General features: G+C 42.9%; 1 protein-coding gene across 11 annotated transcripts in view; it reads left to right on the forward strand.

Moving 5' to 3' along the window:
- The window catches only part of dlg2 (discs, large homolog 2 (Drosophila)), a 941,559-nt gene that overhangs the window by 719,591 nt on the left and 196,199 nt on the right, over positions 1-25,769 (forward strand). For 10 of the 11 annotated variants that reach the window (XM_080197062.1, XM_080197064.1, XM_080197065.1 and 7 more), the window contains one exon: positions 12,847-12,961. In XM_080197062.1, the coding sequence (XP_080053188.1) occupies positions 12,847-12,961 (115 nt within the window). Of the gene's footprint in view, positions 1-11,495; positions 11,598-12,846; positions 12,962-25,769 lie in introns of those variants that run through there. The other variant, XM_080197071.1, reaches the window with a different exon arrangement.

Genomic DNA, 25,769 nt, shown 5'->3' on the forward strand with positions numbered 1-25,769 from the left:
AACCTGTTGGACTTTAACCCGGTGTTGTGAGACTTCTTGGAGAAAAGAAATGCCCATTGAAAGTTTCAGCTTTCTGGACAATTCCCATGTTGGTCCATACAATAGGACATCTTCAGGGTCCTAAAGCATATCTTCCATCATACGTCTGGTCTCCAATGACCCAGAGGCTGGAAGATCTGAAATGTTTTGCCGGGAGGAGCTTAGGGTATTGCTCATTGTGGGGCAGTAAATGGGCTGAAGCAGGAGCAAAGGTGCTTGATGTCACTGAGATGAAAATGGGCATCTCTTTGTGATAGAAAGTAGAACATTGGAAGCTGAGGATCAAAAGGACACCAAAAGTGCAAACAAACTGATTCAACCAGAAATAATGGTAGGTCAGTGGTGATGAAATTAGTTGCAAGGGTACAAAGTTTGTGGCAGATGATGGCTTTAGTCATCCTAATATTTAACTGGAAGAAATTGTAGCTCCTCTATGATAGGATATCTGACAAATAGGAGAGATGATGGAGGGGAAAAGCTGAGTGTAATTAGCATGCATGTGGAATAACCCAATTTCTAAGGATATATTGGCAGATAGGAAATGTGCAGATAGCAATGCAAGGATGAGAAGATAACTTTTACTTACCTGACTTTAACCAAAGTAGAATCATGGCTCAGATTTTTAAATGAGTTGGGTTAGGATTGGAGGCAGACAGTTGTGGATTTTGGTACCATTGACATCTGCGCTGATTTGCAGCCATGATATGGCCCCAAGCCATTTTCAATAAGGATGGCTTGGGGGCAACTGGCCAACTGAAACCAATTAATGCAAAATAAAGGGCCCATTAAAGCTCCATTTCCTCACTGACTGGAATATTTAGTCAACTGGTGACAGATGCAAGGAAATCCTTGTATATTGATTGAGGCTAGTCCAAGCCAACCTGAACTGTTCCGAACAGGTTGGAGGGGTTAAGCATGAGAAAACAATCAAGTGACCACCCCCTTGCAGGACCCACCAGGGCACAGCTGCTGCTAGTGGCCATCTGCTGGAAGGGTTGATCCTGTAGGATCATGGCCAAGCAGGCAGTTGTGGGTTTTTGAGAAGTAAGAATCAACTTCGCTTCACTTCTTCCTTGCAGCCATCATGCTTAGAGTGTTGACTGAGCCGCACTCATCCAGGCAAGTGGAGAATGCTCCATTACACTCCTGATCTATGCTTTTGGGGAGTCAGCAGGTGAGTTAGTTGGAGCAGAATTTATTTGCTATTGTAGCCACATTAGATAAATATGTGGCTAGTCCAGTTAGGTATCTGGTCAATGGTGACCCTCAGGGTATTGTTAGTGGGGGATGCAGTAAAGGTAATGCATTGAATGTCAAGGCAAGTTTGTTAACCACTCTCTTGTCAGACATGGTCAGTGCCTGGCACTTGTGTGTTGCAAATATTAATTGTCACTTATCAGCCCAAGCCTGAATGTTGTCCAGGTATGGCTGCATTTGAACATGGACGGCTTCAGTATCTTAGAAGTTGTAAATGGTACTGAACATTACTACGTTATGAGCAAACATCCCTATTTCTGACCTTAGGATGGACGGAAGGTCAACAATAAAGCAGCTGAAGATGATTCGGCCCAGTACACTCACTGAAGAGCTCCTGTGTGATATTCTAGTAATGAGATAATTGGCCTCCAACAATAACAACCATCTTCCTTTCTGTTAAGTACGCCTCAACCAAACACAACACAACACAACACAGCACGGGAAACAGGCCCTTCGGCCCAACGAGCCTGCGCCGCCATTTTAACATTGTGCTTTTCCTCTTCCATCCTTGACCCATGTCTATGTTTATGGCACCCACATTGGAAATCAGATTGAGGGGAGAATAATTTAGGGACCATTTGTTACACCAGTCAGCCTGAGAGCACATCTTTGGGGTGTGGGAGGAAACCGGAGCACCCGGGGGAAACCCATGCAACCACGGGGAGAATGCACGAACTCCCACAGATACTGGCCCAAATCCATGTACCTGCACAGCAAACAGTGGTAGTCACTGAGCTGTCGTGGTGCCCATCTGCTGGTCCAGTTTAAGCATACACAAACGACGTGAAGTACTAAGCTACTCTCAAAACATCCAAGAGCAGCCCACGCACGACCCACCGTGTGTATGCCCCTCGTTAGACAACAAGGTGGACTGATGCACCTGTGGAGTAAAAGAGAAAAACATCAACACATGTAACAGTTGATTTCCAGGAACGTCCCGAGGCTCTGATCCTTATTTAAAACAGTCTCCTATATCCCTCCATCCCTATTTCACTCATGTGTCTATCTAAGTACACCTTAAACAAGTCCAGCATGCCTGCCTCCACCACCTTACTTGGCAGTGGAGAGCTTTCCCCTGATTCCTATTAACTCCAATTTTGCTCAGATTCCTTGATGCCATACTCAGTCAAATACTGCCATGATGTCCAGGGCAGTCACTCTCACCTCACCTCACCTCTTGAGTTCAGGTCTTTTGTTCATGTTTGAGCCAATGCTGTAATGAGGTAGAATGGAATAACCCTGGCAGAACCTAAACTGCCTGTCAGTGAGCACATATTACCATCTAAGTGCTGCTTGATAACAGTATTGATTGAGAGTAGGCTGATAGGGTGGTAATTGGTCACATTGGATTTGTCCAGTTCTTTTTGGATAGGACATACCTGGGCAATTTTCTACATTGCCACATAAATGCCAATGTTGTAGCTGTACTGGAACAGCTTGGCTAGGACTGCGGCTAGCTCTGGAGCACATTTCTTCAGTACTACTGTCAGAATATTGTCATGGTCCATAGTCTTCAGCCATTTCTTGATATCATGTGGCATGGAGCTCTAATAAAAGTAGTATATACACAATGAACGGTAGGCCCCTCAGGAATGTTGAGGAACAAAAGGACCTTGGTGTATAAGTCCATAGATCCCTGATGGTGGCAGCACAGGTAGATAATGTGGTGAAGAAGGCATTTAGAATGCTTGTGTTCATTAGCTGGGGCATAGAATATAGCAGCAGGAAGGTTTTGCTATAGCTTTATAAAACATTGGTTAAGGCATAGTTCTGGGCACCACACTATCAGAAGGACATGATTACGCTGGAGAGGGTGTAGAGCAGATTCACCAGGATGGTGCCTGGGATGGAATGGTTCAGCTATGAGGTGAGACCAGATAGGCTGGGTTTGTTTTCCTTCGAGCAGCAGAGGCTGAGGGGGGATCTGATTGAGATATAGAAAATAATGAGAGGTATAGATAAGGATAGATGATAAACTTCCCCCATGCTCAAGATGTCTTAAGACCAGAGGGCATAGGTATAAGGTGAGAAGTAAGTGGTTTAGAGGGGATCTGAGAAAATATTTTTTCACCCAGAGGGTGATGGAAATATGGAACATGTTGCCTGAGAGGGTGGTGTCCCACAACATTTAAGAAGCACCTGGATGAGTGCTTAAATCGCCAAGGTATAGTAGACTATGGACCAAGTGCTGGTAAATGGAATTGGTATGGATTAGTATTTGATGATCGGCGTAGACATGGTCAGCTGAAGAGCCTGTTTCTATGCTGTATGACTCTATGAATTAAATTGGCTGAAAACCGGCATTTGTGATGCTGGGAATCAAACGAGGAAGCCATGATAGTTCATCCACATTGCACTTCTAGCTGAAGATAGTTCTAAATGTTTCCGTCTTCTCTTTTGCACTAATGTTCTGGACTCCCCAGTCATTGATGGTGGGAATCTTATCGCTAGTTGTTTAATTATCCACCAATTACAACTGTGGCAGGACTACAGAGCTTAGATCTGATCTATTAGCTATGGGATTGCTTAGCTGTATTTGTGGCATGCTGCTTCCAATGTTGGCATGCAAGTGATGCTGTATTTGTAGCTTCACCAGGCTGACACCTCATTTTTAGGTATGTCTCATGCTCCTCCAAGCAGCTGTTCTCTCACCACCTGTTGCCGGACGAGTCTAGTAGCTATGCCCCTCAGAACTCAGCCAGCTGGTCAGTAATGGTACTGCCAAACTAGTCTTGCTGATGAACATTGAAATCATCTGCCAGAGTACAATTTATGTGTTTGCCACTTATAGTGCTTCTTCTATTCAGTTTTCAGCACAGTGCAGTACTGATTCATCAGCTAAGGGGCAGCAATAGGAGGAAGTTTCCTTGCCCACATTTGACCTGATACCATGAGACTTCATGGAATTGGGATTCAATGTTGAAGGCTCCTAGGACAATTCCCTCTTGACCATATACCACTGAGGTGTCAGGTCTGGTGGTGATACTCAGGGATGGTAATGGCATGTCTGGAACATTTTAAGAAATAAATCAGTGAGTATGACTATATCAGACTGTTGCTTGATTTATTTGTGGAACAGCTCTCTCAATTTTGGTACAAACCCTTAGATATTGGTAAGGAGGACAGAGTGACAGGGCTGGGTGCACCACTGTCTTTTCTGGTGTTTAGGTCATGCTGTGATCCATCGGTTTCATTCCTTTTTAACTTTTCTGTAGCAGTTTGATACACTGAGTCATCGCAAAGCCATTTCAGAGGGCATTTTAAGTTTCAGCCATATTGCTCTGGGTTTGGAGTCACATGGAGCCATGCCAAGTAAAATCAGCAGATTTCCTTCCCTAAAATGGATATTAATGAACTAGATGCGTTTTTACAACGATAGCAATAGTTTGTGGTCACTACTTCTGGTAATTCCAAATTAATTAATTAAATTCTATTACCTTCTCTGGGAGAATTTGAACTCATGCAAGAGCATTAGCCTGGACCTCTGGATTAGTAGTCCAGTGAATTACAACTCTGCCACTGACTACCTCAGATTTGAAATGTTGTCACCGTTCTTTCACTATTGCTGAATGGTATTCTTAGAATGTCCCCCCTCACCAGCATTGTGGGTGCACCAACATCACATGGACTGCAATGATTCAGGAAGGTTTTGTCACCAATTTACCAAAGACAATTAGGGACCAGTAACAAATGTTTACCTTGCCAGAAATAATAAAGCCATGGATGAGTGTTGAGCTTCTTGAGTCTTGTTAGAGCAGCACTCATCCAGGCAAAAGGAGAGCATTCCATCACAATCCTGACTTGTGCCTTGTAGATGTTTGAAAGACTTTAGAGAGAAAAGAGGTCAGATCTTGACACAGAATTCCTAGCCTCTAACATTGTTCTTGTAGTCACAGTTTCTGGCCAATGACAGCCTGCAGAATGTTGACAATGGGGATTCAGTGATGGTAAAGTGATTGAATATTAAGGAAAGATGGTTACCTATTTCACCCTCCAGGATTGCAGGGAAAGCAACACCTACACCATCCCTCACCACTCACACCATCCCCATGATCTCTGAAACCTCCCCCCCGCCCCACATCTGAGATGCTGGGTTCCAGATTTGCTGTTTTATCTCAAACCGAAGCCCAAGTGCCATGCATTTGAGTTATAGAATAATGTGTTGCAGTTGTAGGATCAATATGTGCTGCCCTCTCTCAGGAAGTAAACATTTTCTCCAGTGTCACTCTCCTCAATCATACCCATCATGTCCCAGGGTGTCTGCTGGTTATTCTTTCGCATCAGTAACCAAGAAGAAACAATTTGCAGTCAGGCTTTCACATGCTCAACTATCCAAATGTTGCAGGCCACAGAAAGCTCAAGCGTTTTAACTTGAGAAACAGACCCTTCCTCCGGCTTTGCTTAGGCTTCTAAGAACATAGGAACTGAATTAAGCTCTTCACTGAAATGCAGAATTATTATAACACAGAAGAAGGCAATTTGGCCTTTTGTGTCTGCAATGACTGTAAAATTAGTAAATCAGTTAGTGCCATTCTTCCACCTTCTCTCCATAAATTGGCACATTCTTCCTTTTCAGATAACTACCCAATTCCCTTTTAAAGGCCTCAATTGAATCTGCCTGAAATGCATTGACTGGCAGTTCTTCCCAAATCCTAACCACTTACTGCTTGGAAAGACTTTTTCTCCTGGTATTGCTTTTGTTCTTAGTTACCTTTAATTTGTACCCTCTTATTCTTGATTCTTTCACACATGAGAACCGTTTGACCCTTCCTACTCTGTTCAGAGCCCTCGTGTTGGTGAATACCTCCATCAAATCTCCTCTCAGACTTATCTTTTCCAAGGAAAACAGCCCCAACCTCTCCAATCTATCTTTGTAACTGAGGTTTCTCATCCCTGGAATAATTCTTGTGAATCTTTTCTACATTCTCTCTAATGCCTTTATACCCTTTCTAAAGTGCAATGCCCAGAACTGGAAGCAGTACTCCAGTAAGGGAAGATTGTGTGTTTTATACAATTTCAGTATAACATCTTTGCTCTTGTACCCTATTAATAAAGCTCAGGACAGTATCCGCTTTATTAATCACCCTCTTAACCTGTCCTGTCACCTCCAATGGTTTATGCACCTGTAGGCCCAGGTCCCTTTGTTCCGGCACTCCCTTTAGAGTTGTCTCTTCATGTTCTTTTGACTAAAATGAATCATTTCACACTTTGCTTCATCTGCCACTTGTCCATTCATTCACCATGTCTATGTCTATGTCCTTTTGAAGCTCAACATTATCCTTCAATTCACAATGCTTCAAAATTTTATATCATCTACAAATTTTGAAATTGTGCTCTATGTAACAAGGTATAGGCCATTAACATACATCAGGAAGAGCAAGGTTCCCAACTCCAACCCCAGGAAATTCCACTACAAGCCTGTCTCCATTTCCAAAGAACATTGACCAAGAGTTACTCTCTGTTTCAATCACTCAATCAATTTCATATCTATGTTGCTCCTGTTCCATTTATTCCATTAACTTTAACTTTGCTCGCAAGTCTGCTGTGCATTACTGTATCAAATGTCTTTTGGAATTAAGCCCTGTGAACCAATTCCACCTTTAGTGCAATCATGCTGATCTGTGGTATATATATTGTTACATTATCTGTAAATATCTGGAAATAACTAAGAACTACAGTGTTATGTTTAAGTATTCTTTTCTAAGTGATGTATGATTGTGTCTAGGTGCTCACCCAAAGAAATGGGCATGATTCCTGTTTTCATGCTTGTTCGACACTTAGAATTTTTTTAGTAAGGTTGCACCCTTTATGTTTTTGTAATCATCCTTGGAGTCCTGGCTTTGAATTCACTCCCTCTACCCCTTGTTGGAATTTACCTAGCCTGTATCTGGAAATCTTTTCTGTAATGATTGTCCATTGTTGCAATTTTTCCTGTCAGTTGAACTTTGGTTCAATTTTAAGCTGGCCCGATCCCCTTTCATCCCAGTAGCTCTTTTCCAATTTAGAAATCCTACTTTAGATTGTTCCTTGCTCTTCTCCATTGCTAATCTATATCTTATGAAACTATGATCACTCTTACTCAAGTGTTCCTGGTAATAAATTAAAGCTTAGCAGTTTGATCTCTTAGAATGGCTAAAGCAATGTCTACCTGCAGATAATTAAACCATAGAATCAGTGTGCCATTTTGCTGTTTAGATTGCCAAGAGAGTTTCCAGAAAGATCCTGGCAACACTTGATCTACTTCAGCCACCTCATTCAGCACCACATACAGCAATTCATCTTTCCTTGTTGGACCAAGAAGTTCTCCAAATTCACAAATACTGCAGGCTGACATTCTGCCACCCTGATGACAATGTGTGCGCAGACCATGCCTTGAGCATGAAGGAAGCCAGAAAGTGCTGGGCTTTCTCGCATTTACTGTTGAGATCTGTAGGATGGTGATTTACTTGTCGCCCTGCCGATAGGGCATCATGACCTTCTTAGTGTAAATGTGTACTGCAGATTGGGAGATATGAGAGATACTCCCTGTAGTCAGCTGAAAGAAACCAGTGACAATGAAGTTCAAGGTTGTGGTGACTTTGAATGGCCTCTGATCCATTAGGCAGCAGGATGTGTTGCAGAGCCTGCAGAGGTCTCCAATAAACTGCTCAGAAAGTATCACTTATGTATGCACTGTTCTACAGGTAGATCCAAAAAAAGTCTCTTGGCCTCTACACTCTCCGTGCTGAGTGTGACCCCCTAAGAACAGTCTCTCTAACCTACAGGCTGCTGAGGCAGTTATCCCTGCTCTCCATTATCCAACTTTTCCCTAATCTAAATAAAACCTAAAGCAGGTAAAACTTCCTGAGGGAACATAAAGCACAATATAAATCTAGAAGAAGTGATCTTTCTAGAAGCTCTCTTGGTAATCCAAAAAGCAAAATGGCACATTGATCCTATGATTTAATTACCTGCAGGTGAGCGTCTCTTTTAAGTACTATTTTGGCCATTCTAAGAGACCAATCTGCTAGGTTTTACTAGCAGCTTGGTTGGTAGATGTTCTTTCATGATTTCATGTTAAAATGGAATTGAGGTACTAATTGCATCTTTAAATTCTGATTACATACATCCACAACACTGCAATCTGCCACTGGTGACTGCCTCGGTCTACGGTAAAAGAAATGTGCTGTTGGGAGGGTGGCCGATTGAGACAGAGCAGTTATTCCTTTGTACTAGTTGTAACTACCCACCTGTTCTGTTTCAAATGGATAAGGAGGATTAAAATCGCCCGTATGATAATGCAGAGAGGAGGAAGAATGTATAGTTGGAATCTATTTATATCAGTTTATTTTTATTCAATATCTTCTATGCTATATGGCTTTCTTGCAAATTGTTGACTGCTCAGCAGACATTCAATTTTAGATTAATTTTATATTGGTAAGTTGAGGGTAGAATTATCACTGCTTCTCATACTATTCTCAGTATTTTCTAACCTACTTGTGAAAGAGGGACCTGGAGCATTAGCCACCTTTCTTCCTCCTTTACATGCAGCTGTAGTACTGCAGTATGATGAAATCTAGTGTTGATGTGAAAATAGCTGCCTAGCACTCAGATGCAAGCCATATAAGATTGCATTTAAATTTACAGTTACATCCAGCAGTGAAATGAAAAATATTTTGCTTTAGTGTATAATACTTTAAAATAAAATATTAAGTTCTCCACTAGGACCAATGACCATCTGAAGACAGAATTTGTATGGATATTGATTCTAGCAAGCACATGGATGGCTTTATCTAGCATTATGCAAACACCATTGTTTGTGTGAGATTAAAGATAAATATTGGGGAAAAGTGTTTAGATGTATATTTTTAAAAACTTATGGGTTCAGTTTTGCTTTCAAATGCTTCTGAAGTATCAAAGCACCCCTACAGTGCAGAAGGAGGCCATTTGGCCCATCAAGTCTGCACCAACTCTCCAACAGAGCATCTTACCCAGGCCCATCACTCACCCTATCCCCCCTTGCATTTATCTCTCCAATCCCACTAACTGCAACATTTTGGGATTCAAAGGGGCATTTTAGCATGGCCAATCCATCTATTCTGCACATCTTTGAATGTGGGAGGAAACTAGAGCATTCAGAGGAAACCCACACAGACATGGGAATAATGTGCAAACTCCACACTGACTTGGTATGGAGATGCCAGTGTTGAACTGAGGTGGACAAGATAAGAGGTCACACATCACCAGGTTATAATCTAAAAGGTTTATTTGAAATCACAAGCTTTCAGAGCGCTGCCCCTTTGTCAGGTGAAGTGGAGCGAGATGCACAGGCACAGAACATATAGGCAGAGTGACAATAGCTGGACACTAACAGGTAATCAAGTGTCAAAGGCTAAGTACAGACAGTTTAGACCGCCTGAATAACAAGTCTTTACAAGTAATCATGAGAGCTAATGGACAAATACAAGCAGTTAAGTATAAGTTAAGTACATCTGTAAAATGTCGACAGGGTACAAGCGAAGATATGACCTAAGAACCGATAATTTAAGGCGGAGAGTTAATTACAGACAATCAAAGAAAGAGATGGTGCTAAACACTATGCAAACTAATTCAGAAAGAGAGTTCATCACCCGTAGTCAAGGTGTGCATGGTGTCAAAACTGATAGCCAGGGAGATTTTTTTCCCCCCATCGAACAGTATGGTAGGGTTACATGTAGCACGACATGAATCCGAGATCAAGATTAGGGCCATCCTCATGAATGCAGAACCTGCTTGAAACTGATAGTCAAATGGATGTGCAGGATTAAAATCACCCTGTATGATAATGCAGAGAGGAGGAAGAAATTGGCAGAAACTGATAGCCAGATTCCACACTCATGAGAATAGCATTAACCATGATCTTGGGTTCATGTCGCTACACAACATGTAACTACTGTTGAGTGGGAAGAATCTGTTAGAATGTCCTGTTTGGACACCATGCACACTTTGATGATGGGTGATGATCTCTGTACCTGAATTAGTTTGCATCTATGTAGTTCAGAAATATTTGATGGGGACATCACGGCTGAACCCAATTCTGCTCATATACACACTTTCCAGCAGGGGTCACTTGATAGTGATAGAGTGGAAAACCTGACTTTTTTTCCCTATGCCAGGACATTGTAGGCAATTAAAATACACCTACTGCCACCTTGGCTGCTATAAGAAACTGAGTACGCACAGTGACAATTGAACTTGAGACTCCTTTGTCTGTATGGTGCATCAACTGTTTGTGTTCTTAAGATTATTGCAATATCTTCCTAGTTTAACTCAGCATTCCTGTTACTTTGAATACACTGACACTGTAAGAATAGCAGAATAGGTGAATAATTGGATGACAATTATTTTTCTGCTTTTGAAAATGTAACTATGGAGTTGGAAAAATGATGTATAATTTTTTCATGGTGTATGGTGCATCTCTCCCTTGGCACCAAGGGTAATTTCCTTTTTATTAAATACTTTTCCCATTTTGGCTGATTTTCACAAGGCTGATTTTAAAATATTGTGACATTTCTTATTTAAAATGAACCTGCATTTTGTGCCGGATGAAGCCAAAAATAGGAAATTCCTCCAACAGTTTATGTTGGCAGCAGGAGCAAGCAGTGTGGCATATTTTGTTTAAATTTGCATATAATTCACCTGTTCGGTCCTATAAGCATTAAAATAATAACCAAAATTTTGTATCCCCAAATGAGTCTGTTCCAAGTTTATTACTAACATACACGATTAAAATAATTGTTGTTTTAAATACGTATTTTTCCCGTTGTGCAAATTCATGTTTTTAAACATTCCTTATTCACTTCTTCTCCTGATCATAGAACCTTAGAAATCTGTAAACAAATGAATTAAAATGGAGCATGCTAACTATCGAGTAGAGGTAGGGGAGATCAGTATTCAGCATTAGTGGAAAACAATTAATAGCTCTGGTTATCTCAATGAATATATGAAACTACGAGCACACAGGTGAAAGTGAAATAGGAAATTAAGTCAAATAATGATTACCAACTCCACTAAAAAAGCAGCAGTCAGCATTTAGAGGCTTTTGTTGTTTGATTTTATGAGCTATTAAACCCATTCCATCATGTGCCACCATGGGCTGCAGTGATAGGATGATGAGTTGAAATAACAGAAAACACTGATGCTTCAGCTTGGTCAAATGACACTGGGTTTGACTGCACATTTTTAATGGGTCATTCCTTCTTGAGCTGTACTGCTGCTGCTGCTGTGACAGGATAGTCCTGGAACCTGGTTATTTCTGGGAAGATTTAAACATAATTGGGAAGGTAGGCTGGTTTTTAGGAGAGATTTTTTTTTAAAGAGATATCCAGGGAACAATAACAGCATGCAGATTTCAGGTGTCGGTTTAAAACATTCGCACTGAAATTAACTGAAATGGGGGTTTATAGAAATCCATTTCAATGTGTTTGGTTTCCCTGGTGATTTCTCTCAGTTGGTTGTCGAGGTTATCCTGCTGTTGTAAATGTGTGCGTGGTTTGCAATATAATTCTCTAATTGTGGTTTGGCTGAGTTTTCCTTATTTCTTTCTGTTTTCTTAACTATTTTCTAGATAAGTAGTCCTATCATTATTTGTCTTCATTTTAGACTTTTGAAAATCCCTTTCAGAGACGAAGCATTGCATTGAGATAACGGAAGGGATGCCGTTTGATCTTGAAGTGCACAGAGCTATATGATTAAACTATCACAGTTATTAAGGAGAAGGAATGTGCATTTGTAATATAATTTTGAATTATTCTGGAGCAGAATACAAGTATTGTTCAGGCTGACGGACAGAACTATTGAGCAGATCTGCTGGGTTCTGATTGTATTCACCTTGTTTTTATTTCTGCAGCCTGAAAATATGCAAAATTTATTTTTAAAATGTCTTCATGTTTCAGAAAATCACTAGCTATTGGCACACATTTCTATTCTGTTAAAATAAAAAAAATTTAATCATTAGCATGAACAAAATGATTTTTGTATGACATTATACCAATATAAGTGTTATCAAGAACATACATGTTACTTGTAAACCTGTCTGAGATGTTTGATTCTGTGCAATATAAAAGCCACATGGGAAATTTCTGCGGAAATTTTGAGTGTATAGGCATACATGCATCTTCCACCAGCTCGGCAATATTTTAATAGGAAATGCCTAACAATTTTCTGAGATGAAAGCTAACATGCATTGTTGAATAGTTGATTACAGTATTAAGGTTATAATGTCCTAGTTTTAGATCATTATGGAGCTGTTGACTTTAGAACCATATAAAATAAGGTTTCTTGGAAAATGCATTTTTTCATCCAGGAAATGAACTTAATTCATTCCTACGAACAGTGCAGCTTTCCTAGCTTTATTTTGAGTTTTCTGATATGGGTTGTGAATGTTTTTGGTGAGGAGAGAGTGCTGGGTAGAAGTAGTGGAAGTTCCAATAATTTCACATTTGATAAACCCAATATTGAATATACTACTGGAAAACCACAGCTAAAATGCTATCTCTCTTTATTTTCCCTGTCACTACCCTCCCCACTCAGTGTACAGCCGGTTTGAGGCAAAAATCCATGACTTGCGAGAGCAGATGATGAATCACAGCATGAGTTCTGGGTCTGGCTCCCTGAGAACTAATCAGAAACGTTCATTATATGTAAGGTAAATGCATTTATTTACTATTTATTTAACTTATTTGCTCATAACACTAATTGTACTTACATAAAGCATAATGCCCGTAGATACATCGGCCTACATAGAAATTGGATTGCAACCGAAAAAGGGACACAAAGCTAGCGTAGAACTAGCCTAATGAGGCCAATAGCAGAGTCACTAAAATGTCAGCCTGATTTGCTTATTACCTGCAAGTTGTGGACACCAGTTATAGCCCTAGTGACAGCTTGCCTGTCCTGGCGCAAATTAGATTGTGAAAGGTGAGTGGAGGTAATCGGAGTTAATGGAGATGAGCAGAGGCCAACAGTGGTCCTTGAATGTAATGAGGAGTCTGCTCCTCCTGTCTCCACAGTATAATAACATTTGATGACCTCAAGGAACTCTTAAGCTTCACTGTTCTAGCTGTTTGCACCTGAAGAATCTTTATCGATAAAGCAGGTGGTGAATTAATGGCTTACCTTATTTTGCATTTAAGTGCCCATTTTATGCCTGTAAAATGGGCATATCATAGTCCAATTTCCAGGCCACCATATTTTAAAAGAATTTTTAGGTCATGCTTAATCAGTAAATGACACACCACAGGCAGAATTTTCCCGTGATTTTTCAGAGTGTCAGGTTCTGACTGAAAATCGGCATCTGTCTCTTCAGTTTTCAGACAGCATTCTGAGCCACTCTGACACATTAAAATCAGAGCACATGGTTTACACCGTCAGTCTGGTAAAGCTGGAAAGGCCAGCTCCAAAGAAACTGGGGCATCATTGTTAAAGGTCAAAGGGGTCCCTGATCAGCACTGAAGTTAAACATCCACCATCACAATTATCAGGGGCCCCACTTACCCACAACCACCATTGCAATATTGCAGGTGCTGCCCACCTCACTGCTACATTCGTTTCCTCACTGCAAAGTCCTCCTATCGTTGCCCGTTACCCATCACTACCAAAGGCCTTGGTCCTTCCTCCCCTCCCCCCGCCTCCCCTCCACACATAACCCTCCCCACTTGGGATCACCCCACAGGACCCACCCTGCCACTGGCTCAGCATTTCCCTCTCCTCCTGGAAGCTATACTTAGCTTGGCACCCCCGTCAGGATCCCTTTGACTGTTTTCCATCTTTACAAAGCTGTTGTGAAACTCACCAATGTGGCATCAATTCAGCAAAGTTTGAAAATTCAGCGAGGGGGTATCATGAGGCGGGTATTCAAATTCATTGAAATGTAATAAAATGAGGTTTCCTTCAACGAGGATCTCATTTCCTGATTCTTGTGAGAATTTATGCCCATGTTGCAAAATCGCCCTGTGTGTTATTGTAGCTGTTGAAATAATAAGCCATTAATGTGACACGGAGCTACGTGGGCAGGATTGAAGATTTGAACCAGTATCTGGGGTTTTTTAACCAGACAACGAATAAAGGTAATGAAAACCCTTACCTTTACTATTAGATCCAGCATACTCCAACTCTTGTGGGTGATGCAACTTTACAATCACGAAAAGCTCAAAGTTTACATCAATGAGGCTTTTTACTTGATATCGTTGGACAAGAATAAAATATCTACACATTCAACAATTTTAATGAATTGTTTAATTTTAGTCCCTTTGTGTTACTTTTATTGAAATATTAATAAGGATGTAGATTATCTATAATTAACTCCACCACTGGGTGGTGATGTGAGAGATGCCATCAATCTTGTTACTCACTTCACTGTGTTGGCTGTGAAGCCTGTTAAAGTATAGTCAACCTGTGCTTCTTGGCAGTTTTGAATGTGCAAGCTACTCTTGATATCAAAAGCTATGTCTCAAAGAAAATAAATCTCTGCTTAAATTGCTGAAGGAAGAACTATTACAGGCTGTCTACTCATTTCTTCAGTGGTGGTGTTCCCAAGCTGGCCTTTTACCTATGTGTATGCTTCACTTAATCATTGTCTAACATGACTTTAAATATGGTCCACACAAAAATAATAGCCAGGTGTTTACAGCATTACAAGGTGTTCAAAATCCATTACAGTATCTAATATTCAGCTTCTTAGCCAGACTATGAGAGATATGCTAAGAAGTAGAAGGTAATGCCTCATGAAAGAAAGCAGACAGGTCAAAAAAACGACAGAGCCCACGCCATCAAAATGCATTTTGAGTATCTAGTTAAAAATTGAATGTTGACAGAAGCCTGGAAGTAACATCACTTAATTCTTCCCATTGCCCCAACTCATCTTTGCTGAAACACTGGCTGGAATTTTATCTCTATCTGTATAATCTTGTTTAGCCCAACAACCAACCAAGCTATCTGAACTCCTTTCATTCTAGCATCTGGATTTCTTGATTTCAATTGCTTGACCATTGCTGGCTGTCCCTTGGCTGCCTACGCCTAAACTTTAGAATACTATTCCCAAAACCTTCTGTGCCTTTGTTTTTGCTTATTTAGGATGCTCTTTAAAACCTACCTCTTTGTCTAATCTATTGGCTGTCAGTTCTAAGTTCTCCTTACATGGGTCACTGTCGAAACTTTGCTTTTCAGCTGTCCAATGAAACACCTTGAGACATTTTATTAAATTAAAGATGCTATATAAATCCAAATTGTTGTTATCTCCCCATTTCATTAGGAAATATCAAGTGGAAAATGCCAAGAGTGGGGAAAATAAACAATTTTGAAAAAGGTAACAAATTATAAATTAGTGCTACTTACCTTCAAGATTTTGGTTGCCATAAATCTGATGATAACTGATTTAGGTACCGGGGTGGGGGGGTAGTTCTCCAGGCTCACTAGCTTTTGACGAGAATCGTGATGGATGGAGAATCGAACGTTGGGCAGAAAACAGATTTGGGTCTGGGCTGCAAACACATCATGATTCTCCTGACCCACCCTGCCAACCTCAAGCAGGTTCCCACCATAGCAGACGGCAACCCAATAATTATGCAAACACCATTTGATGGCCCATTCACCAGGTACTTGCCTCTCCAGCGGAAAATGTAGTGGGCGGGTTTTGGTGCTGGTAATGACCAGTGGACCTGGCGAGCTGGACCCTAAGAGTCCAGGGAGTACTAGCAGCCCCTCAGGAAAGAGGGATATCCACTTCCCCACTTCTTTCCCTTGAAGAAACCCAGCTTAGAGTCTATGTAAACATTGCAGTTAGGGACAATGGAGGTACTTGAGATACATTCAAGTGCGAAGGAAAATGTAAATAAACACAGCTGACTGGAGGCTGAGTAGAAATACATTAGTCAATGGAAGCCTTGTTCAGAGAAATGCACTATGGAATTGACAGACATCAAAGGTTTCCAATGGAATACAGAGGGTGTTGAGAGTTTCAGCGTGCTAGGAAGATTCAGAGAATTCAAATAAAAGCTGTGTGAATACATTGGGTCTGAGTGAAAAGCTGTAGAGAAGGGAAAGTGACATCTCCTCTCTAACAGGGGATTTCAAAGGGGTCTCCTCACATCTGTGGCTTCTGACAGGGAGAAAGGGAACTCCCTGCTGCAAAATGGAGTGCTGCAATGATTTAAAAGCCTGCCAGCTCTCCAGGAACATGGAGATTCAAGTTAGCTGGCCACTTCAAATTTTCATAGCTGACAGGCAGGAATGTAAATGTTAATCACAGGGCTGCCTGAAATCACAGTGCCAGGGGTGATCTTCAGGTCTGCCAGGGCTAGAAGGAAATATCCAGTCACAAGACCCCCATCCCAGGGAAGAATGGCAAGGTCAACCACTTGCCCTGGCCCAAGGCCACTCAACTCCCAGGACTCTTGGGCACCCTTGCTCCATAGCCTGATATCAAGTGGAAAATGCCAAGAGTGGGGAAAATAAACAATTTTGAAAAAGGTAACAAATTATAAATTAGTGCTACTTACCTTCAAGATTTTGGTTGCCATAAATCTGATGATAACTGATTTAGGTACTGGGGTGGGGGGGTAGTTCTCCAGGCTCACTAGCTTTTGACGAGAATCATGATGGATGGAGAATCGAACGTTGGGCAGAAAACAGATTTGGGTCTGGGCTGCAAACACATCATGATTCTCCTGACCCACCCTGCCAACCTCAAGCAGGTTCCCACCATAGCAGACGGCAACCCAATAATTATGCAAACACCATTTGATGGCCCATTCACCAGGTACTTGCCTCTCCAGCGGAAAATGTAGTGGGCGGGACCTACCTCATTGACCATCACCACCACCACCACCACCCCCCCGGACAACACCAGGGTACAGGCAGGAGTGCACTGAGGGCACTGCCAAGGCATGTGACCATAATGGGAGCCCTGTGTGAGGATCTGAGGGGGGAAGGGGCTGAGTAGAGGGTCTGAGGTGGATGAGGGCTGACTGAGGATTGAGGCAGGAAGGGGGCTGAGGGGGGAGTGGGTTAACCTCATGCCTCTGTAGTGTGTAAGGGGGGGAATGGAGGGTGACCCATTATTTGAGTGGTGCAAGGATGGATGTCCTTCTTTGCTGGTGGCGCTTCCCTGGAATAGTTTAGGTTAGAGGATCATTAGATTGGTTCCAATGGTCGGCGCAGCATCGAGGGCCGAAGGGCCTGTACTGCACTGTAATGTTCTATGGTCATCATTTCAGTTTTTGGAGGAAGGGGGACCTGTCCTTGAACATGGAGATCAGGGCACACTTTAAGAAGGCAGCCCAAACTTTGAACAGCTGACTGGCCAGCAGGTTTTGTAAGATGGTTTCATCTGCATCTCTCAGGTGGGTGAATTCCACCTGACAAATGCTGCCAGTTCCAGCAGGGAACACTCCAGGTTTCCTGCTGACTTCGATACTTAGTCCCAATTTGGAAGAATCATGGCCATCGTTTCCAGCTTATTCTTGAATCAATTCTCATTCATTTATTTTCTGTAGAATGAAGGGATTTGTATGTGTTGTTATTTGCATATTTTTTTCTGGAACCTGAAAGAATGAAATAATTGTTGGGAGTGTTTACAGATGGTGCAAGAAGAGGAGAAATAATATCAAACTTTGCAATGTCTTTCCCTATTACTTCATAAATGTCAACTACCAGTTTATATGACAGTGCTTGCTAGCAAAAATCATCACAGATCAGGCTTTCCTACTCAATGGCACTCTAACCTGAATCTGTCTGCAAACATGTAATGATGCACGCTTATGAATGTCAGAAATACAAAGGGTATTTATTAATAAGGAAAAACTGCCCTGAAGCAGCCCACCTGCTACCCTAGTCTCTACCTGTCTTCAACATATCTTCAGACTGTCTTCTGCCTGAGAGATGACTCCACTCCTTGGGGTGATTAGCCACTCTCAGCCCCAATTGGTCCCCAAACCAGATGACCCTCCTCTGCTTAATGCAGATATTGATCACAAGGCTGCCTGAAATCACAATGCCAGGGGTGATTTTCAGGTCTGCTAGGGCTAGAAGAGGCAGTCCAGTCACGACCCCCAGGGGAGAATGGTGAGGTCAACCACTTGCCCCAGCCTGAGTCCACTCAACTCCCAGGACCCTTAGATATTCTCATTTTGCAGCCTGGTAGCATCAGAGGGGCAAAAGACCACTGGACCTACCTCATTGACCCCCCTCGGGGACCATGCCAGCGTATCAGTTCCAGGATGCAGGCAGAGGTGCACTGTTGGTACTACCAAGTCACATGGCATGAATGGGGGTCCTGTGTGGGTGGGGTCTGAAGGGGCCAGGAGGCCTGAGTGGCTCCCTGTTCACCTTAAAGTGACTGACTATCAGTACAATTGCCACATCCTTCCCCCTTTAACTTCCTTATGCAATCATCAATAACTAAGTTGTTCATCCTAATTTCAAACTAAACAAGTTGGACAATTATAAATTAAGTCTTTGAGAGTTTTTTCTGTTTCTTGTGGAACAGCGTAATTCTGTAAGTCTGAGATGCTTCTACCAGATTGTCATTAACAGCAACTGCAATAATGGATACCTCTTCTGGTACAGGCAGTTCATTACTACTTGCTTCCAATGAGATAACACTCACCTGATGACGGAGCAGTGCTCCAAAAGCTTGTGATTCCAAATAAACTTGTTGGACTCTAACCTCTTTCTGTGCCCACCCCAGTCCAACACTGGCATTTCCACATCATCATGCCAATAAGATGTCGATCAGGTACTTCAGTGTTTACAGATTCAAAAACATTTCTTGATGGCAACACTGACTGCTGGAACATCTCTGTATTTCTCAAGTGATCTATTTGTTTATGAATGATCCATCCCTCCATATTTACTGGCATGACAAGAGTCCTGTCTCAGAGACAATAATTTTAGGGATCTAGCTTAATTTGCTACCAAAGTTTCATATCATAACACTATGTCATGTTATGTACTTAATATGAGACTTTTATTGTTGATGAGGTGATGGCTCATTGATGAGGTCTTGAGGCTTGTGTGTCCAACCATAAACACTTTTATTGGTAGGCTTTATCTATGTACAATTCTAAATATAGTCTTGCATGAAATTCTACTATACTGGCTTGCTGTTTACCAAATTCTGTTCTGGACCTTTTGCTGACCATGTGACTACATACATCACTCTGTGGGCAGTGCCACTCTGTAGTCCCACATTGTTGCTTGCTCTGCCGGGCACCTTACAGTACAGCAGGCATGTACCATCACAATACAACAAAATCTTATGTCTTGACAGCTCTTTCACATTCTCAGACTGCCACATGTCACATTGAGGGTGGCATGGTGGCAGAGTGGTAGCACTGCTACCTCACAGTGCCAGGGTCCTGGGTTCAATTCCGGGCTTGGGTGACTGTGTGGAGTTTGCATGTTCTCACCATGTCTGTATGGTTTTCCTTCGGTTACTCCGCTTTCCTCCCACAGTTCAAAGATGTGCAGGTTAGGTGGATTGACCATGGTAAATTGCCCCTTAATTCCTAAAATGTGTAGGTTAGATGGATTAGCCATGGTAAATGTGTAGGGTTGTGGGGAAAGGGCAGGGAGAGGACCTGGGCTAGATTCTGTGGCAGAGAATCAGTGCAAACTTGATGGGCCGAATGGCCTCTTTCTGCACCGTAGAGATTCTATGTGAAGAAGTGGTCTTCGTACTCTGTTTCTGGTACTTAGGTCGTGTGATAAAGTTTCAATTTGGAATTTTTTTCATTGACCACATTGATTCTTGAGCTGTTTTATTTGGATGACCATTTCAACAGTACTGTTCTGGCATGTAATCTCAGTTTCTTGCAGCTGAATTGCTGATTCTGCTATCAATTTCAATGTTTTTACCTTTTCAGTTAATTTCTCATTGCTAAGCTTCCATCCTTTAAGTTCTTATTCTCTTGATTCAACTCTTCACTGGGCTAGTTCTCATTTTCTGGTTGTTTTTCATGGAGTTCAGTTTATTCTCCATTATCACATTAAGTTCTTCTTCTTAGCTTTATTTTGTCAGTCTTTACAACTTTTTTTCACGTTTGCCATCAGTAATTTCATCTTGTTTTAATGACTTCTCTAGAGCTTTGATTCTTTTTGCTGATTCCTCTTTATGTACAATTGCTCCTAATTTATTTTGAAGTCTTTAATTTCTGCATTTCTTCCGAGGGAAATCCACCATGTTCTTATTGAACACATACATTCCACAAATGGCACCTTCATTTCTGCTCGCCTTAACTCCAGGCAAACCCTTTCAGCTTCATTCTTGGTCAGTCCTGTCTCTGACAAAATGTTGACTTGTTTCCATTCTGTAATTCTCTCATTGCTCTTCATTTGACCATTGTGTCTTTCAGTGGCCAGGAACTTCTGATGCCCTCGTTCCGGCATCTTTTGGTGCCCTCTTTCCAGGGTCTTACAGTGCCCTCCTTCCGGGGTCTCTTGGTGACCTCCTTCCGTGGTCTTACGGTGCCCACCTTCTGGAGTCTTACGGTGCCCTCCTTCTGGGGTTTTTAGGTGCCCTCCTTCTGGGGTCCTTCATTGCCTTCCTTCCGGGGTCTTTTATGGCCTCCTCTGAGCTCATCCATTGCCCATGGACCTTTTTGAGAGGTGCCCTCTCTCTGTGGTCTTCTCTAGTGTTCCTGTCCATTGCCCTCTGCTTCTTCTTGTGGTTGCTGCTTTAAATGCATTACCACTTTAAATACATTACCACTTTAACACTCTAACCTTTTTTTTAACAGTCAGCAGCTGTTGGTTCTCTCTATATGCTTTTCCCATGCTTTTGATGTTTTGGCAGGAATCCTGGCTGCTTCTTTCTGAGCCTTTAAAAAAGTTTTAGAACTTCCATTCTACTGGTAGAAAGCCCTTTTAGTGATCTCTGCAGCTTTGATTTTACATTTGACTGCATGGAGAGTCTGTTCTCCCTCTTCTCCCTAATGCGTTGGTTTCCCTTGTAAATTTGAATGGGAGATCCAGAATGTTCTGTGCGGGGCCATTGCAAAAAAACTTTTAAAGTTAGGGACTTTCCTTCTCCCCAAAGCTCAAGAGTTTCACTGCCTGCATCCATCATTTCCTGGATTACAGTCAGGCCTCCCACAGCCTGCTGTGATCTACCTCTTCATTTTTTATTCCCTATGTTTCTAAACTCTTGACTGTCCCGCCCAATCCAGACTCATCCCACGTCCACCTGTCAGGGTCATGGCATGTCACTGAGTCTGTCTGCCCAAAGACTGCCATTTCGCTGAGTATTATTTTTCTTCAGTGGCACAGTGGTTAACACTGCTGGCTCACAGCACCAGGGACCCGGGTTCAATTCCAGCCTTGGGTGACTGTCTGAGTGGAGTTTAAACATTCTCCCCTTGATTGCATGAGTTTCATCAGGTGCTCTGGTTTTCACAATCCAAAGATGCACGGGTTAGGTTGATTGGCCCTTATTATTAGGGAATTAACAGAGTAAATCTGTGGAGTTGTGGGGATAGGATCTGGGTAGGATTGTTGTTGGTGTGGGCCCGATGGGCTGAATGGCCTCTTTCTGCATTGTAAGGATTCTAGGATTCAAACTTCAATTAAAACAGGATTATCAGGTGTCAAGCCAGGGGCTGTGTTCTCATAATCCCATCCTCATCAACAAATGTCATGTTGCACACTCACAGACTTTGCAGAAACACAAAGGGCATTTATTAATAGTGAAAAATTCTACAGAAACCAGCAACCACCCAACTACACTGGAGCAGCCCACTGGCTGCCCTAGTCCCTACATGACTTCTACATGTCTTTAAGACTGATTCCACCCAAGAGAGGACTCCATTCCCAGGGGTGGTTACCCACTCCCAGTCCCAACTGTTATTTCTGCTGCTGTTTGTTACAGTATGATCAGAATCACTTCTATTATCTGTACTATAACAGTTAGGAGGGACCCTGAGTATAGGGAAGGGAGGCAATAGATGAAATAATGGGAGAGTAAAAGAGAACCTGAAAGATAACCAAAATAGGGAACTGGAAGAGTATATTTTGAAAGGGGAGAAGAGAGGGAAAGTAGAAATGAATGGTACTGAAACTAATTGGGGGGGGGGAGGGTGCGAGGGTAGGTGACATTAAGAGGCCTAAAGTTAAGGAGAGGGTACAGGTAAGGGAAGAGGCCGAGGATGTCCCAATAATAAAGGGAGTAGGGGGCGTGAGTATGGTTGGTGGCGTTCCGGCAAATAGGGCCCAGGTGAAGGCTGGGATGAAGGCACTTTATCTGAATACACGAAGCATTCGGAATAAAGCGGATGAGCTGGTGGCGCAGATCAGCACAAATGGATATTATCTGGTGGCCATTACAGAGACGTGGCTGCAAGGTGACAGGGACTGGGAGCTGAATGTCCAGGGGTATCAAGTGTTTAGGAAGGATAGGCGGGAGGAAAAAGGGGGGGGCGTAGCTCTGCTGATTAAGGATAGCATCAGGGTGGTAGCAAGGGATGATATTGGAGCCAAAGAGCAGAAAGTGGAATCGTTGTGGGTAGAGATTAGGAACAGCAAAGGGAGGAAGACGCTGGTGGGTGTCGCCTATAGGCCCCCGAATAATGATCTGGAGGTGGGGCAGGCTGTTAACGCGCAAATAAGTGTGGCATGCAGGAATGGGACGGCCGTAATTATGGGGGATTTCAATCTGCATATTGATTTGTCGACCCATGTTGGACGCGGTGGGCTCGAGGAGGAGTTCTTGGAATGCTGCCGGGATAGTTTCCTTGAACAGTGTGTGTTGGGGCCGACGAGGGAGTGAGCTATCTTGGATCTGGTGCTATGTAATGAGGCGGGTAGAATCAGGGACCTTGCGGTGAAGGAACCTCTTGGGGAGAGTGATCATTGTATGGTGGAGTTTCTGGTGCAGATGGAGGAGGACAAAGTGGGTTCCCGGACACGTGTCCTTTGTTTGAACAGTGGGGAGTACGGTAGGATGAGAGAGGAATTGGCGAATGTGGACGGGGGGAGCATGTTGGAAGGTAGGTCTGCTGAGGAGCAGTGGAGGATTTTTAAGGAGATCTTTCTTGGTGCTCAGCAGAAATTTATTCCGATGGTCAAAAAGGACCGTAGGAGGAGAGGTAATAAGCCGTGGATAATGAAGGAGGTGAAAGAAAGTGTTAAATTAAAAGCGGAGGCGTTTAGAGTAGCTAAGAGCAGTGGGCGAGAAGAGGATTGGGAGAGGTTTAAATGTCAACAAAGATTGACAAAGAATTTGATAAAGAAGGGTAGGAGAAACTATGAAGCTGGGCTAGCGCTTAATATAAAAAAGGATAGCAAGAGTTTTTATAAGTATATAAAAAGGAAGAGGCTGGCTAGGGTGAACGTTGGACCCTTAGAGGATGAGAAGGGGGACTTAGTGGTAGGGGATGGGGAAATGGCTGAGGTCTTGAATAACTTTTTTGTTTCGGTCTTCATGGAAGAGGACGTGAATAATTTGCCAGGTGTTAGAGATGGAAAGGTGGTAGGACTGGAGGGTCTCAATGACATTACTGTTACTAGAGAGGCGGTGCTCGACAGACTGGGGGCTGATTGTGGACAAGTCCCCAGGACCGGATGGAATGCATCTGAGGGTTCTGAAAGACATGGCGGAGGTGATAGTGGATGCCTTGGTGGTTGTTTTCCAGACGTCGCTGGATTCCGGGGAAGTGCCGGAAGATTGGAAGCGGCTAATGTTACGCCGTTGTTTAAGAAGGGTGCCAGGCAAAAGGCAAGGAATTATAGGCCGGTTAGTTTAACGTCTGTTGTAGGTAAAATGTTAGAATCCGTCATCAAGGAGGAAATAGCGAGGCATCTTGAGGGGAATTGCTTGATAGAGCAGACGCAGCATGGTTTCGTTAAGGGGAAGTCGTGTCTGACAAATTTACTGGAGTTCTATGAGGATGTGTCTAGGGCGGTGGATAGAGGAGAGCCGGTGGATGTGGTCTTTCTTGATTTTCAGAAGGCGTTTGACAAGGTACCTCACAAGAGGTTATTGCAGAAGGTCAGGGGACATGGAGTTGGGGGTAGGGTGTTAGCGTGGATAGAGGACTGGTTGTCAAATAGGAGGCAGAGACTGGGGGTCAATGGGTGCTATTCGGATTGGCGGTTGGTGACTAGTGGAGTGCCTCAGGGGTCGGTGCTGGGGCCTCAGCTATTTACCATTTATATAGGTGATCTGGAGGAGGGAACCAAGTGTATGGTGTCGAAATTTGCTGATGACACCAAGATTGGTGGAAAGGCAAATTGCGCGGAGGGTGTGGAGAGTCTGCAGAAGGATCTAGATAGGCTGGGCGAATGGGCCAGGAACTGGCAAATGGAATTTAATGTTGGCAAGTGTGAGGTGGTCCACTTTGGTCGGAATAATGGTAGGAAGGATTATTACTTACGTGGAGAAAAACTGCAGCAGGCGACGGTGCAGAGGGACCTCGGGGTCCTTGTGCATGAGTCGCAAAAACCCAGCTTGCAGGTGCAGCAGGTGGTCAGGAAGGCAGATGGGATGCTGGCCTTCATAGCGAGGGGGATTGAATATAAAAGTAGGGAGGTCTTGCTGCGGCTGTATAGGGCATTGGTGAGGCCGCAGCTGGAGTACTGTGTGCAGTTTTGGGCGCCGTACTTATGCAAGGATATTTTGGCCTTGGAGAGAGTGCAGAGGAGGTTTACTAGGCTGATACCGGAGTTGAGGGGGTTGAGCTATGAGGAGAGGCTGAATAAACTAGGCTTGTACTCATTAGAGTTTAGAAGAATGAGGGGAGATCTCATTGAGACGTATAAGATGATGAATGGGATGGATAGGATAGAGGTGGAGAGGCTCTTCTCGCTCAGAAAGGACAGTAGGACTAGGGGGCACAGCCTCAAGATAAAGGGGGGGCGGTTTAGAACGGAGTTGAGGAAGAACTTCTTCACTCAAAGGGTGGAGAATCTCTGGAATTCTCTGCCCGTTGAAGTGGTGGAGGCTACCTCGCTAAATATTTTTAAGACGCGGGTTGATGGGTTTTTGATAAGAGAGGGGATTAAGGGTTATGGGGAGAGGGCGGGAATGTGGAACTGAACCACGACAGATCAGCCATGATCTTATTGAATGGCACGGCAGGCTCAAAGGGCCAGATGGCCTACTCCTGCTCCTATTTCTTATGTTCTTATGAAAATAAGAGAGATTGGAAATGAATGGAAACGAAGATAAGAGAGGTGGTAAGTGATGATAAGGAAGGTGAGAGGAAAGGCAAAAATCAGTTGCAGTGAAAGGGAAAGGTTGGCAGAAGGTGGGACCAATTATTTGGGAAACAAATGTAAAAGAGGTGGTTTTAAATGTCAGAGAAAGGGACTAGTTAGCACAGTGGCAAGAGAGTGTTGATGTTTACTGAAATGAAAATCAAAAAATTGGTAACATAAATTCCGGCAAAAGATTAGTGCCATCTTGAAATGAGAGTTTTGGAAGTCGTAAAAGGTTCCAGTTTAACGTGAAGGAAGAAGGATGG

This window comes from Carcharhinus amblyrhynchos, chromosome 10 (assembly GCF_965287045.1).
Source record: "Carcharhinus amblyrhynchos chromosome 10, sCarAmb.v2.hapA, whole genome shotgun sequence".
Lineage (NCBI taxonomy): Eukaryota > Metazoa > Chordata > Chondrichthyes > Carcharhiniformes > Carcharhinidae > Carcharhinus > Carcharhinus amblyrhynchos.